The sequence below is a fragment of the Mugil cephalus genome, chromosome 2 (assembly GCF_022458985.1).
Source record: "Mugil cephalus isolate CIBA_MC_2020 chromosome 2, CIBA_Mcephalus_1.1, whole genome shotgun sequence".
Taxonomy (NCBI): domain Eukaryota; kingdom Metazoa; phylum Chordata; class Actinopteri; order Mugiliformes; family Mugilidae; genus Mugil; species Mugil cephalus.
The window spans coordinates 20,986,520-21,001,113 of record NC_061771.1 but is presented as its reverse complement, the minus strand read 5'-3'; the positions used below and the strand labels follow the sequence as shown (position 1 = coordinate 21,001,113).

General features: G+C 40.6%; 1 protein-coding gene across 1 annotated transcript; it reads left to right on the top strand.

Moving 5' to 3' along the window:
- Nucleotides 1-3,761: 3,761 nt before the first annotated feature.
- On the top strand, nucleotides 3,762-14,594 carry LOC125004457 (protein GPR108). Its single transcript, XM_047579068.1, has 18 exons — nucleotides 3,762-4,371; nucleotides 4,522-4,641; nucleotides 5,709-5,759; nucleotides 5,933-6,024; nucleotides 6,114-6,178; nucleotides 6,290-6,450; nucleotides 6,530-6,592; nucleotides 7,676-7,777; nucleotides 7,858-7,991; nucleotides 9,594-9,669; nucleotides 9,750-9,823; nucleotides 9,901-10,018; nucleotides 10,115-10,245; nucleotides 10,769-10,812; nucleotides 10,904-10,953; nucleotides 11,334-11,417; nucleotides 12,116-12,237; nucleotides 13,181-14,594. Exons 1-18 carry the CDS (start codon nucleotides 4,276-4,278, stop codon nucleotides 13,266-13,268), a joined length of 1,671 nt encoding a protein of 556 aa, XP_047435024.1. The 5' UTR covers nucleotides 3,762-4,275; the 3' UTR covers nucleotides 13,269-14,594.

The following is a 14,594-nucleotide window of genomic DNA, read 5'->3' as shown; positions in this document are numbered from 1 at the left end:
TTATTTTCAAACTGGCACCACAAATATTAGAACATGGAACAGTAAGGCACAGTGTAGTGTTAGCACCACTTTAGCTAGCAACTCCGAACCATTAGCATCATCTTATCACGTTTTATATCTATGGTTACAAAGTGCATGACTCGTCTCACTCAGACAAAACGTTAAGCCAAACGTACCGTTTACTGCTGTTACTCACTTTCTATGTTACAGTGAGGCCAGGCATGCATGCTAACCATGCTAACCTGTAGCTCATTAGTTAGTGTTCAGCTGGTTAGTAACAGCGCAACGAGTAAAGTTTCCGTGACTCACCGCTGCAAAATAACAAAATAAGTTCGGGTGCCCGAAGAGTAATGGAGGGGGAGGGTGCAGGGGGGCGTTAATATTTGAGGTGTTAAATACAGGATCAGAGTTTAGAGCAGGGGTCGGCAACTTTCAACACTCAAACAGCCACTTGGACCCATTTCCCACAGAAAAGAAAACGCTGGGAACCACAAAAACCCTTTGACATCTAAAATGAAGATAACACTGCACTTATGTATTAAACAAACTGAGAGTAAACATAACATGCACCATTAAATGGAATTCTTTAAATGCTTGATAAACTCCTTAGTAGTATTATTCAGTCTTAGCAAACATTTGCTAATTGATGTTGTTCGACATGCATACAAAAACATTACAAAACCAGATATGTCTTTCACAGTAAAATAAAATACACGTATTTTATTTTATTTTATTTATTTATTTTTAAAAAGTTAAACTTCTTAATCTATTGAGTTGTACTACATTAAAAGATTCATATCCCAAGGGATTATACAGTATGACACAGTTTGAGTCCACAAAACACAGAAGGCAGATTCTTCAAGGAACATATCTTTTTGGGGAAAGTGTAGATATATACACTACCGGTCAAAAGTTTTAGAAGTAGGGTGCCCGAAGAGTAATGGAGGGTGAGGGTGGAGGCGGGCGTTAACATTTGAGGTGTTGAATATAGGATCAGAGTTTAGAGTAAGAAGTTCGGAGTTAATATTTAAACATTTACACCTAGAAGTTTGATTTAGTGACACATCCTTTTTACGCTCAGTTTTGACAACAACTATTTATCGACTGAAAGTTAATTATAATGATTAACTCTACCCAGAGTATAATTAACTCTACTAGTGTACGTCTAGTTTAACACCAAGAATTCAACCCTTCTCAGTTTGCTGTGTACATATGGCATTAATTAGCCATCTATCCAGATCCAGCTTCATTTGAATTGAAGCTTTTTATGTCAAAGTGATAGTTGTGCAAATGACAACACATTAACCTATAAATTAGCCACTGTTAGCCACAGAACTTAATCTTGTATTTAAGTATTTCAGTCTCTTGAGTTGTGTTTCTTCTTAGGTGTTTAGGTGGTTTAAATATGAACAAATATCTCAAAATAAATGAAAGTGTAATTGTCCTGATAAAAAAAAAATTAATGAAATGTCATCAAGATGAACTGAATTCTTTTTTTTTTTTTTTTTTTTTAACTTTGAGCTGTAACTGTCCCCAGATTTCATCTTAGAACATGTTGTGAACTTGTAATTCTCCATGAAAAAAATATGGTAATATACCGTGATACTGTCAGAATTTATGAAAAATAGCACAAACAGCACAAAAACGACCAAAAACCGTGTTGGAAAAAAAACAACAAAACAGTAACACACTAAGAATAACTAAAAAATGATGAACATCAGAGAGCTACTAGCAACATGCAGCCAGTAGCTCCTAAGCTACTGACTGAGCGCCCCAGGTTTAGAAGTCTAACGCTGCCCCTGCCTGTTGTTTATCTCAGTAGTTTTTTTTTCTTCTTCCTGTTTCCTATAGTTTCCTATTCCTGTGCGCTGATGAAATCGAAAGCAGGCTCTAGTGTTTAAGCCTTTCTATTGTCAGCGGTGAAACGGTGAGTGCTGTTTATGTCAAGTTTTACTTCTTTGCCTGTGGTTGGGTGTCTGGTAATTCTGCATTTCTTGCACTAACTTATTGTGTGAAAAGTGTTGGACTTTTCTGAGTAATTGAGAAAATACATCAAATGGGTCAATTTGCCGTGTGTTTAGTTTATGCCCGTCAGTCTGACCCATCGCTGATATGCAATCTTTGACAAACCAGCCTACTGTACTGATATCAGTGCTATGCAGACTGTTTAGTTTATTTATGTATTTTTTTACCAAGTGTGTTTATACAGAGCAAGAAGACTTGAAGCAGTAAGAGGAACTGAAAACTCTTCTCGTTTTTATCTCTTCTGTCTTTCCAGTGAGCAGAAATGACTCAGGAGCTGCTCTTGACGACTCTGGAGGACTTGATTGATGAGGACTTAGACAAGTTTCAGTGGTACCTCACGCTTCTGGTCTTGGACCAGTGCAAGCCATTTCAGAAGTCCCATGTGCACAAAATATCTCGGACTGAGACTGTGTCTAAAATGACAGAGAGCTACGGAGAGGATGTAGCTGTCACCCTCACCATTGAGATCTTGAAGAAGATGCGTTTCAACAACGCTGCAAAGAAGCTGAAGGACGCATACACGTGTACAGTGAATGACATCTATTAAACTTGCCTGTGTTTCTTGTCACTATTTTCCTGTGCTAATTCTCTGCATTTCTTTCTTTTTGTCAGCAGAGGGAAGCAAAACTGCACGCCCCCCCACCTCTTCCTCTCCCTTGACACAACCGTCTGCATCAGGAGGAATAGTGGCTCAGCAAGGAGCTATTGTCATACACCCGGTGTTACAAGGTGGCACCACTGGAGCATGGAATATAAACATACGATAATAATAAACAAAACTGTCGATATGAATTTGTAGTGTATCTTCTTAGTGGCCACTTCTTAGCTATGTTTAGGCCCCAAATGGAGTCATTATTGTTACGTACCGAGGAGAAAGTGAAAATCTAACCACGGCTATGCCAACACTGTTTTAAGTCAATATTTGAGTCACATTTGCTTTTTTGTACATATGAATGACAATCAGTAAAACTCAGCTATATGCATTTGAATTTGAGATCAAAACGCTTTATTTTTATTTCATACTGTTTATTGCAGTATATTTTATAATGTTTATGGTGCAGGGTTGTTTTTTTTCCTTCGGACTTCCTTTGCTATTACACAAAACCACATAAGAGAGGACTTTAAAATGTGGTACTCTGTGCAAGGACAATAAAGGTATTCTGATTCTGATGCCGATACTGCAGTCCAAAAATACAAGTTAAGATTAAAAATTTAACTATAACAGGGTAAGCTAACAGCTAACAGACTATTTATCCCAGAGGACGAAGCAGGATGGGTGAAGGGGAAAAATGGGAATTATTAATCAAGTCAGTGGGGCTGTGACCATGGCACTATTTTTTTGACCTTGGTAGTAATGTATTAACATTAATATTAATAGATTTGGGGAAATGATTTGATGTTCATTTACAAATGTTTCACTTCACTCGTTGCTGTTTTGTTTGAACAGAGCAACCTTCATATCTTCAAGTTTGTTTTGCGCTTATTGTTTGTACCTCATCTTCTCATTTAAATACAATTTCTTTTCTTTATTTATTTATTTTTTTAAACGAAATGGTAGCTTTGTGACCGTTCAGCGCCCATAAAGTTCTGACCCTAGAAACGGCCTTGCTTTTACTTGTCAGATGGTTGAACATTATTGATCTCTGCAGACATGGCAACTCGTGGACGTGGATTTCATCGCGTGAACGGTTTTAACCGGAAGCTCACTGTCAACGCGTCAGCACGTGACTAAAATCTAGGACATTTTCTTCTAGGTGTAGCCAAAGCCTTCGTAGTGAGAGTCCTTGTTTGACCCAAAAAGAAGTCACCATTGTGGATTATTTATACGTATATATTACAAGTTGCGTTTCTTTTTCTCCCGTAGCTTGTATTTAACGGCGTTGTGTGCTGAGTCGTGCATCTATACGACAGTGTAGCCGTCGCTAGCCTGCTGCTGCTGACGGTTGTGTCTGCACCTTGCAAAAATATTTTGCTCTCGATCCAAAACCAGGAAGCGTGAACTCTCCACCTACGAGCTAGCTGTTATCTTACGCGATGAAAGCACAACAGAATCGGAAAACGTAGCGTAAATGGTCAGAATTTGACATAAAGCGACGCGTCACGAGAGCTGGCACTCAGATTTTAAGGAATAGCAACCACTTGTACCTGAGCTGGTGAAAAGTTAGAGCCGCTAGCCGGGTTGCTAACTGGACATCTGGAAGCACCGAGGCTTGTCAGTATTAGCAGCTAAGTGCCGTTAGCAAGCTGACGATGGCCGTGGCACACAGGAGCTGCTTTGTGGTTGGATTTTTATTTCTGCTGTTGTTGCCCGGGTGCAAAGCGAGGATACACAAGCTCACCCTGAAGGTAAGGCCTTAACTTGAAGCTACAATCACGTAAACGGTAGGAAGCCAGCGTCGTGGTTGGATTCGTCCAAGCGGCTTTTTCGTGTCGAGCCAAAACGCTCTGACAGATAATGATGACATACCACAACTCTGCTGTGTTCAATTTTACCAGGAGGAACCTCGGCCTGAGGTCGAACTCAACAACTTTGGGTTCTACGCTAATGGCACTTTGGATGTGAACATGTTGTCCCTGCGACTCAGCGATAAAATAGGAAACCACAGCGAGCACCCGGTAAGAAGTTTGTGTTTTGTGCACATCACTAACTAGTGTTACGTGCGTTTAGCTGTTTCACTGCCAATGGCGTCTTCCGCACGGGATAACCTTGTGCTTATAAATGGTATTAGCGAATACACGAACAGGTGCCTTGTTAATTACACCTGTACAAACTACGCAGCCGTTTATAATGATCACTCAGGTGGGTTAATTCATGAAGGATGGTTTGGTCTTATTGCAGACTATCTCAACGATCCTTCCTGTTTAGATTCATAAAGCTGCAGACTATTTGGAGAAACTTTTGACTGTGACACAGTCGACAAAAATACTCTTGAACTATACCATTGAGCTTTGGTGCAGCAACTCATTGAATTGCATTAGACTGCACGGTAGCACAGACTGAATATATCAGTAAAATCAGCTTTATGCGTTTGAATTCGAGACCAAAACACAAACAAGGCCCTTTGGACCCTTGATGGAATAAACAGCTTCTCTTGTTGTTTTTGGTTCCTCTTCCTGAAGGTGTACAGTCACATGTATTCACTATTACGTATGCACACAGAAAGAACTCATTCGGTGCAGTGATAAAAGCAGGTATGCAGGAAAAGGAAAATGAACGATGCATGCAGTATCTTGAGGTTAAATTTGGAGATACATTCTGGAGAAATTCATTTATTAAAACCTGAGTGGGACGTTTAAATGTGAGGATCATCTTGCATGTGTGATAGTAATGCCTTTGAACTTCTGGTTTAAATAAACAAAGCGTTTAAAAATGACCAAAGTAATGTCTTTAAATGTTATAAATGATTTTATGATAATATATCAAATAAATAAGTTATAAGGGAAATGTGGAATATTTAATAATGAAAATGATTTTTAGCTGTCGCCCTACAAAGGCAAGAACATGATGTGTATTAGACACACGGTTCAGATTCGTCGGTCAGAGGTAATAAATAAATGTAAATGTAAATAAATGTTGACCTCACAACTGGACCTGGAGTTATTATATCTAGCGGGATGTATTTCGACCAGAGATGCCATGCGTTTTGAACCCACAGACTGACAACATTTGCATGCTCTTTTAGTTTGGTTTCAGCCTGTCCAGGTCCAGAGTTAATGGCGTCTTATCCAACACAGTAAGTTCATTTAATCCCAGATCTTTCCGTGAACTTTCCCCTTTTTCTTTTTCATGCAAATACATGTACCATTTTAAACTTATCGTTCAAGATACTGTTACATTAGTTTATTAATAATATTCAGAAAATGTAGTGGTGAGATGTTAAATTTTTTTTTTTTTTCCCCCCACAAGGCAGAGGAGAAAGAGACATGTCCACTCACTCTTACAAAGTCCCCCAACAACGAGCTTCTGATTCTTTTCCTTCTCGATGTCAACAAACAAAGGTGTGTGTATGTTTTTTCTCGTCACTGTTTAGATTTGTGTATTACAGTGCACTGATGTGAGCTGAACTGAATGCTGTGTGTTTGTGTAGTGTCAATGTGAAGGCTATGGGTGTCCTAGACAACATCTTGATAGCAAAGGCCCAAGCAGATGAAGGTCAGTGTTGACACTTTACATCCTTTACTCATCATCATCCTACTTCCCATTTGCAGCCAAATTTATGAATGGTAGAATAATTTTAAACAAGCTGTGCTTTGTGTCCTATAGTCCAGAGGAAAACCAGGGAGGCTGTTGAAAAGGTTCCTGCGGATAAATCGTCAGGTGAGGGCAAAACAAACGCACAAAAGCCAGAAAGCACAGGGGATGAGAAGAAAGAAAAGGCGAACACTGACGTGGCAGCTAAGACAGTGGAGGAAAGACGAGTCCATGTAAGAGGCCTTTTGTTGATTTATCTGTATTTGTGTGATTTGTTCATTAGATCAGCTTCTAATCTTTGTTCTCTTGCAGCTCACAGAGCCCACTAAGCTGACTTTTGCTTTGGGGAAAGTTAACGGCTCCTACAACTTCAGCGTAAGTGCACATTTCTTAAGCATTATGTAATGTGTATTCTGTGGCTGTATGTTCACTTTGCTTGTTTACGGCACTGGAATAAAAAACAGGCTGCACAGTTGTTTTCAACTGTCTTTTAAAAATTACCACAAGTAGTTCATCTCTTAAACAGGCACATATACTGACATATATGGAGAACACACAAATCCTAACATTATCTTTTATGAAAGGTTTTCAGGACCCTTCTTGCTATACAGAACATTAAGTCGAATTATTATTATTAATTATATATATTTTTTAATAATTTTTTTAAAAATAATAAATATAATTCATGTCTGGCAAAGGTCTGCCATGCCAATCAAAACATTTTGAGCAGGCTTTGTTTAAATGCCCGTTGTTGCATCTGCTATAAAAGACACTAACAGCGAAATAACTTTGAACGACAAACACTACTCAGTTGCGTGTACGTATTTTCTTCTCCATAATGGTTGAAACACGCCCCCATAATAAAATCCCGTTGGCTAATGAATATAGGCCCAATAACACAACTCGCAATACGACTCGTGCAGTGAATTATAGCTCAAACTAATAAATCTAAATACTTTATTTTAAATGGACAGAGACAGATTGTCTCACACATTGGGAAATGCTGTGTTATTCCTCTTTAAAATGCTGATTCCCATTACAGAAATTACAGAATCAGTGTCCGATCTTTTTTTTTTTTTTTTTTTGGTGCCTTTAAATGCCAGGAACAGAAAAACGCATTAAAAGTTGGCCAAGAATAATTCTTCCTCCACCTTGTTTCATCTTAAACGTCAGGTTTTGGTGGCATTTAGCATCAAGTTTGCGGATTGCAACAAAACTGTAAACCCCTCCTTAACTCCGCCCTTCACAGTAGTTTCTAATAATGCAAGAAAAAGAAACCCTACTGTCAGGTTTTCCTCTGTTTGTTCTGGGCTAAGATGATGTGATCCCTGATATATAGCAGGTGGGGATGAAATCCTCCAAGACACAGAAACACACGGGTTGTGCGTCATCTTCCTCTCAGTGAAACTTTGCCTTTTACTCTTGTGTGAAATGTTCTTCTCTCTCTCTGCTCCACAGTTCAACATGGTGGTTGGCCCGAAGGTGGAGGGTCTGTACAGCCTCAAGTTCCACTACTGTCTGAACATGGAGCCAGGAAGAGTGCAGCCCTACTCCTTCACAGTGAGTGCAGTGTGTTTGCGTTAGTACGTGCGTGTGTGCTCGGGTGCGAACGGGCGTTGAACTTTGTTTCTCCGCTGCAGGTGGAAATGACAGAGAAGAACCCGGGGAGCTTCCTTTCTGCGGCGGAAATTCCTCTGTCTCGCCTTTACATTTGCATGGCTGGAGTCTTCTTCACTGCCGCCATGGTCTGGGTGTACACGCTCATGAAGCACAGGTACACACAAGTATATTACAACTTCCTTATTCAATGCAGAGTTGCTATTTTTGCATATGATATGAAGCTGTTCAGAGGTTCGCTTTTAGTCAAAACTTAGATTGTGCAGCCATGTTAGAAGCTTTGTGAGTTGCATGAGCTAAATACACTCATGTCAACATGAGATGCTGATGCAGTAATTTAAACTGAGTGATAATATTCACTAATTGGCACTAAATACAAAGTACAGCTCAGCTTGACGGAGATAATCTTAGTGTCACAAGTATTTAGGGAAATATTACAGAAATAGAATCGCAACCACAATGACTATGACTTACCCACAATGCATTTCCACATCCGCGTCTCTTAGTGGCCAGACGAGCACAGACGTTCTTCCCCGCCTTCTCGCTTTCTTTTGAATCGAATAGTTTGAATTGAATTCTCGCTTTCTTTTCTGTGTTGCAGTGTATTTCAAGTAACTTTCATTCAATATTTATCAGCCCCAGCACCGACAGGGTGCCGCTCTGTTCCCGTCACCATTGTTCCAAGTGCACAGAGAAGTGACAGAATAGAGCAGTATAAATGCTGTTGCTTAAACTGGAGGTTTGAGAGCTCTCATAAAAACAGAGGCCAGTCTGCACAACACTGTAGCCAGGTCTGCAGATGGAGGGCAAATAAAGCTAAGTGGTATGTAGTGTTTTTGTAACTTTCCACTAAACTGGTCTGTTTCAGTTCTGTGTACACGGCTTCAGGTAATGTTACAATTCTATGTTAATATGATTTAAGAAGAAACAAATGAAACAGGAAACAGGATGCTGGCCCAAAATAATTGTTAAACAATTATAAGCTATCGAGCTAGATGGATGGGTTGCAGCAAAAGGGTCAAAAATAAAATAAAAGTGAGGTACAATGTATTAAATATACAAGTGTACATATCAACAATATAAAAAAGTGTATAAAAGCAACATACAAACTATAAATACAAAATAATATCCAGAGTTGGATCTATGGATATGAAGATATATAGTTGTAAGATATAGAAGATATTAAAAATATGATGCTGTATAAAAAATATGAAGTAGTGTCAGAGCAACCAAACAGAACTGTGCTTTAAGGATGTATCAGTGTCTCATCTTTTCATTTGTGTTTTCATTTTTAGTTGTAAAACAATTTAAATCTAAAATTTTAAATTTAAATTCCTAAAATTTTAAATTCTTTAGAAAACCACCCACACTGTCTCTGTTGTAAAGGCTCGTTTTTATTATTATGAGTTTATTTTATTGCACATTAATGAACATTGATGCGTAGTCATCAGTGTAAACGCTCCAGACTTAGCACAAATGCTAATCTTCAGCCGTAAGGTGCTGCTGGACACACGTAGCCAACGCTGTTGTTGTTGGAATTTTTGTTTCCATTTCCTGCTTCACTTTCACCAATAGCAACTGAATCTTTTGCTAACATTTTTACCAGAGACAAGTCATACAGATGAACCCTGTAGCTCCTCAGTAAACCTTTGCTCAAGCTGTTCCGTCTTTATGGATCAAAAACAATCAATTTGAAAATTGCGCAGATGGAGAAGCAGCTGGAATCATATAAAATCTTTCTGTGTGTGGTTGTTCACAGGTACAGCGTGTTCAAGATCCACTGGCTGATGGCCGCTCTGGCCTTTACCAAGTCCACGTCCTTGGTTTTCCATAGTGTAAGTGCAGAACGCACCTCTGCTGTTATTTCTCATGTTACTTGTCATTTTATGCAACCGCTCTCTGTCCCCCCTCTCAGATCAACTATCACTTCATCAACACCGAGGGGCATCCCATCGAGGGCTGGGCCATCATGTATTATATTACACACCTGTAAGTACGTCTCTGGTGCAGCACATACGCGGTTTAGCGGGAGCTGCTTTTCACTGATGTGTTCACATCCTTCCCAGGCTGAAGGGGGCTCTCCTGTTCATCACTCTGGCTCTGATTGGCACCGGCTGGGCTTTCGTTAAATACATCCTCTCCGACAAGGAGAAGAAGATCTTCATGATCGTCATTCCTCTGCAGGTACAGCACGTGTGTGTGCGCTTGACAAACAGCGTGTGATATTTACCGTTTAGATGTAAGTGAGTTTTAAAGACTCGCCGGTCTCTCTCTCGCCAGGTCCAGGCTAACGTCGCCTACATCATCATCGAGTCCACAGAGGAGGGCTCCCGCGAATACTACGCCTGGAAGCAGATCCTCTTTCTGGTCGACCTCATCTGCTGCGGGGCCATCCTTTTCCCTGTCGTCTGGTCAGTGTGAGCCTGCGGGCGCCCTAAGACGGATCGGTTACACTTTCCATTTTTAAAAAACCAGTTGGAAATTGTATTAGGAGTTATGTGGATAAGATTCCACAGAGGAAGGTGAGATAAGTGGGTCTCTGTGACAGGACAGGATAGGGGATAGTTCAAAATAAGACATTTTGTAATTAAATATTAACCAGACGCACGTTGCCTGTTCGCAGGCTATAGAGTTGCATCCAGAACAAAGACTAACTAATGGTCAACTGGATATATTCACTCTGCATCTTTATAGGTGGAAATAATTCTCTGTACCTGCAGTTTGGTAGTAGTAAATATTAATTCACTAAACTGAACAGCCAATCAGAGAGAACGTAGCAAAAGGAGCTGATATGAGTCGGACTAGTGACAATGGTGCAGGATACACTGAATAAAACTGTCAGGTTTTGTGTTCAGGTTTTTCCACTATTACCAGTGATATTTGCAGTGTGTGTGCACATGTACTTATAGTTCTCCAACACAACTGTCTTTAAAGGTCCATCCGCCACCTACAGGAAGCATCTAGCACCGACGGAAAAGGTGAGAATTGGGGATCAGCCGCAAGAATTAGACACTTGGTGTAAAGTATTGGTTCATTTTTTATATTAAACGTGGTCCTTGTGTCTTTCAGCTGCCATGAATTTGGAGAAGCTCAAACTCTTCCGACATTATTACGTGATGGTAAGAAGCAGTACTTTCTACAGCCACATTAGAGATAAATAATAAAGTAATATAATAATGTTGTGGATAAGGCAGAAAATCAGGAAAACAGGCTTCTTTTTGTTATCTGGAATCAAGTTTCTTTTACAAACAACAAATTATACTGAGTCACACCATTTGGCAAGGACTCTCCGGCTTCAGATTCAGCAGAGTCACTGCTGCAGAGTCAGAACAAAAGCTCCACAAACAACCACACACTTGACCTTTATGGTAATGTGTAATGCAGACTGTGTTTACTAACCCAGAACAAGACGCTAATGTGAAGATGTAAGTGTGGAATAAAAAAGGAAAAGCGCTTCCACCTTTGTGCAGTTACTGCAATGATGTTTCCTTCGTTTCAGATCGTGTGTTACATCTACTTCACCAGGATCATAGCCATCCTGCTCAAGGTCACCATGCCTTTCCAGTGGCAGTGGTGCTACGAGGTAAGACGTCAACAACAGAAACACTCTCGACTCTCTCTGAAGGTCAAAGACATTTAGTCTTATATAAACCAACCAGCCACAACATTATGACCACTGGCAGGAGAAGTGAATAACGTTGGCTGTCTAGTGACAATTCAGTGTTCTGCTGGGAAACGTTTGGACCTGACATTCATGTAGATGTTACTAAGACATGTAGCACCCACCTAGAAAAAACATGAAAAACAGCACAAGCTGTTGACCAGGCCTCCAAATTCATTAGATCCCAAACTGATCAAGTATCTGTGGGATGATCCACAGAGGCCCCTCCCCTCAACCCATAGGACCCAGAGCCCTCCCCCACTAACAACATCCTGTTACCAGACACCACAGGACGCCCACAGAAGGTCCATGTCCATTATCTGATGAGTCACAACTGTTCTGGAGGCACAAGGGAAACCTACACAATATTAGGAAGGTGGTCATAATGTTATGTCTGATCAATGTAGGCCAATCTCTCCGCTAATTTAACAATACTTATTTAATTGTCTTAATTACCACTGGTAATGGCTTTATTTCTGCTGAGGGTTAAAGGGACATGAGCATGACCTGTAGAAGAAGTAGATACCCAGAGTTAAGATTTCAGTTTGATTCATGAAGATTGTTTTGAAGCTGAAGAAGAAGAAGAAGTCATCTTACTATCTGTTTCTTCTCTGTCTCAGTTACTGGTGGAGGTGTCCACGCTGATCTTCTTTGTGTTGACGGGCTACAAGTTCCGACCAGCGTCCAATAACCCGTACCTCCAGCTTCCCCTGGACGAGGAGGACGTAGAGATGGATGAAGTGTAAGCATGCACGCCTCCCATTTAATGTTGTACACCTCACATAGTGTCTTTAAAACCTGAATAGGAAGCTGCATCTTTCGCAACATCTCTTGAACTTACAAGAAACGGAAACACAACCAAATGTGGAAAATGACTGATTAAAAAAAGCAATGGAGAAAAACAAGGCAAGCACAAGGTTGAATAAAAACATGCAAAAATATTTCCAGCTCGTTATGAGACCATGGTGGAATAAATTGACCCTGGTGGGCTGCCGTAGTATTAACATTGTATGGGAACCACTGCGGCACCACTGTTAATGAGCGCAACAAAAGGATCCTTTGGTTCTGACACGATGCTGTACAGATACGTCTGGACCAAGCGCAAGTGCAAAAAGCTGCAGTTCATCGAGTGGCCACTTGAGGCTGGCTCTGAAAGGGAGTCAATCCTCGTAGACCCCCATGTTAAAAACTTTACAGCATTATTAAACATGTTTACAGCCTGGTACAAACAACGATTTTGGTCTCAATAGTTTATTTCACTATTCATGACAACTGTACGGAGGTGAATTTTTTGTTTATTTTTTATTGAGGTTAAATTCTGCATAATTAAGGGCGTTCCAGATTTGAGTGACCGGCGGTAGCCTGAGCTAACAGGTAGCGGAGAGTTGGGTGAGCGGGTCTCCACATCCAACACGACCCCCCATGTCCATATTTGAAATAACCAAGTGTGGGTGGAGTAAAGCTCATCCAACATGGCTCCGCCCACTTCAGGCTTCATTTTCAAGGTTGAGAATCCAATGGGTGACGTCACGAACTGTCCCCACTTTTAAACCACATGAGATTCTCTGGACCGTCACTGTGCACAACAACAATTAATACTGAAATGCGTTGTTTTTTTTTCTCGCCGTGCTGGGGGCAGTGTAAACGCTGAACATTGTGTAACCGTTTTGCGTGTCTGTGTTTAGAATGACCGAGTCAGGCGCACTGGAGGGGATTTCCAAGGTGAAGAAAACGGCCAACGGACGCGACCGCCAGAGAGAGTCCACCTTGTGAGCGGGACGCGTCGACTTTGGGAGTAACCAACTAAACATCCTCCCCCAGGCCAGCTGGTAGAAACATGGACCAAGGCTCCGCACTTCTAGTGACAATTCTCCTTTAGAAACTTTAAGTGGTTGCAGTGGTCATGGCCACTGTCTGGCTATGCAAAAAAAATAAATAAAAAAATGAAAAAAAAAATGACAACAACACAAAAAGACTAACTCCATGATGGACGCTCTCCATTTCCCTTGGGACACTCCACCCAGAAAGGGTTGCAGGAGGCTCCTGCCATATGAACGGGTGGAGATATGAAAAAGAGCTCTGATGTTCTTCAGTTTTCATTTCCCCTCTGCCCTCTCTCCCTCTTTCTCTCTCTCCAAAGATAATTATTGTTTCAGGGGAAGAGTTGCTTTTTGGGTTTTGTGTTTATATCGGATATTTAAAAGCGGTACTCCGGCGAGCCTCTTAGCTGTACCTTTTTTTTTTTTTTCTTTCTTCCCGTGTGTGATGTGAGTACACTGTGTGCGTGAGTGTGAGACAACACAAGGTTTGAGCACACAGACAATAGCCCCATACTCAGGTTAAAGGCTAATCAGTATAAAATGTACATTGTGTCTCTTTACCACTTTCAGGATCAGTAATGTCACATCAGTCATTACAAGAACCACACTTTTTTTTTTTTTTTTTTTTTGAACTGTATATTGAAATATATGGATGAAGAAGGTTGTATATTTCAGTATATTGACTTATTGCATATTGAAATGTTATGTTTCAGTATTACTGTTTTTATGTTGGAGAAGTGAAGTTCCTCTCAGCCTGTCACTGGGACCGCTGTAATTTAGCGCTTTAGTGGCTCATGTGGACCTCTTAATGAATAAATAAGGTTTTTGGATCGGTCTCTAAAATACTCCGAGCAGTGGCCCTGCTTTTGTGCTCAGTGACGGTTTGTTTGTTTTTGTTTTTTTTGCTCTTCTGTGCCGGTCTGGGGCGGAGAAGTGACCTTTAACCGATCACATCTGAGTTGCTTTTGGTTTTACGTACTTTGCTGTTGATGTGAAGCTTATTTTATTGATTACTGATGACTCTTGGGTTTTGTGCCGGGTAGGTGATCCACTGTAAATAATTTAAAAACTGTTGTTGCAAAAGAGGGCACGTTTTCGCACCGTAACGACGTGGTCGGTTTCTTTGGTGCGTTGGGCACGTGAGGATTTAACACAGCGGCCGCTCAGCGCTTCCAGACGACCGTGTCCGTGTACTTTCAACTGAGTGAAGAAGGTTTTCTGCTTGTTAACAGAGGTCTGTTGGATATCTGTGTGTCATAATAAAGCTGGAGTTCTCAAA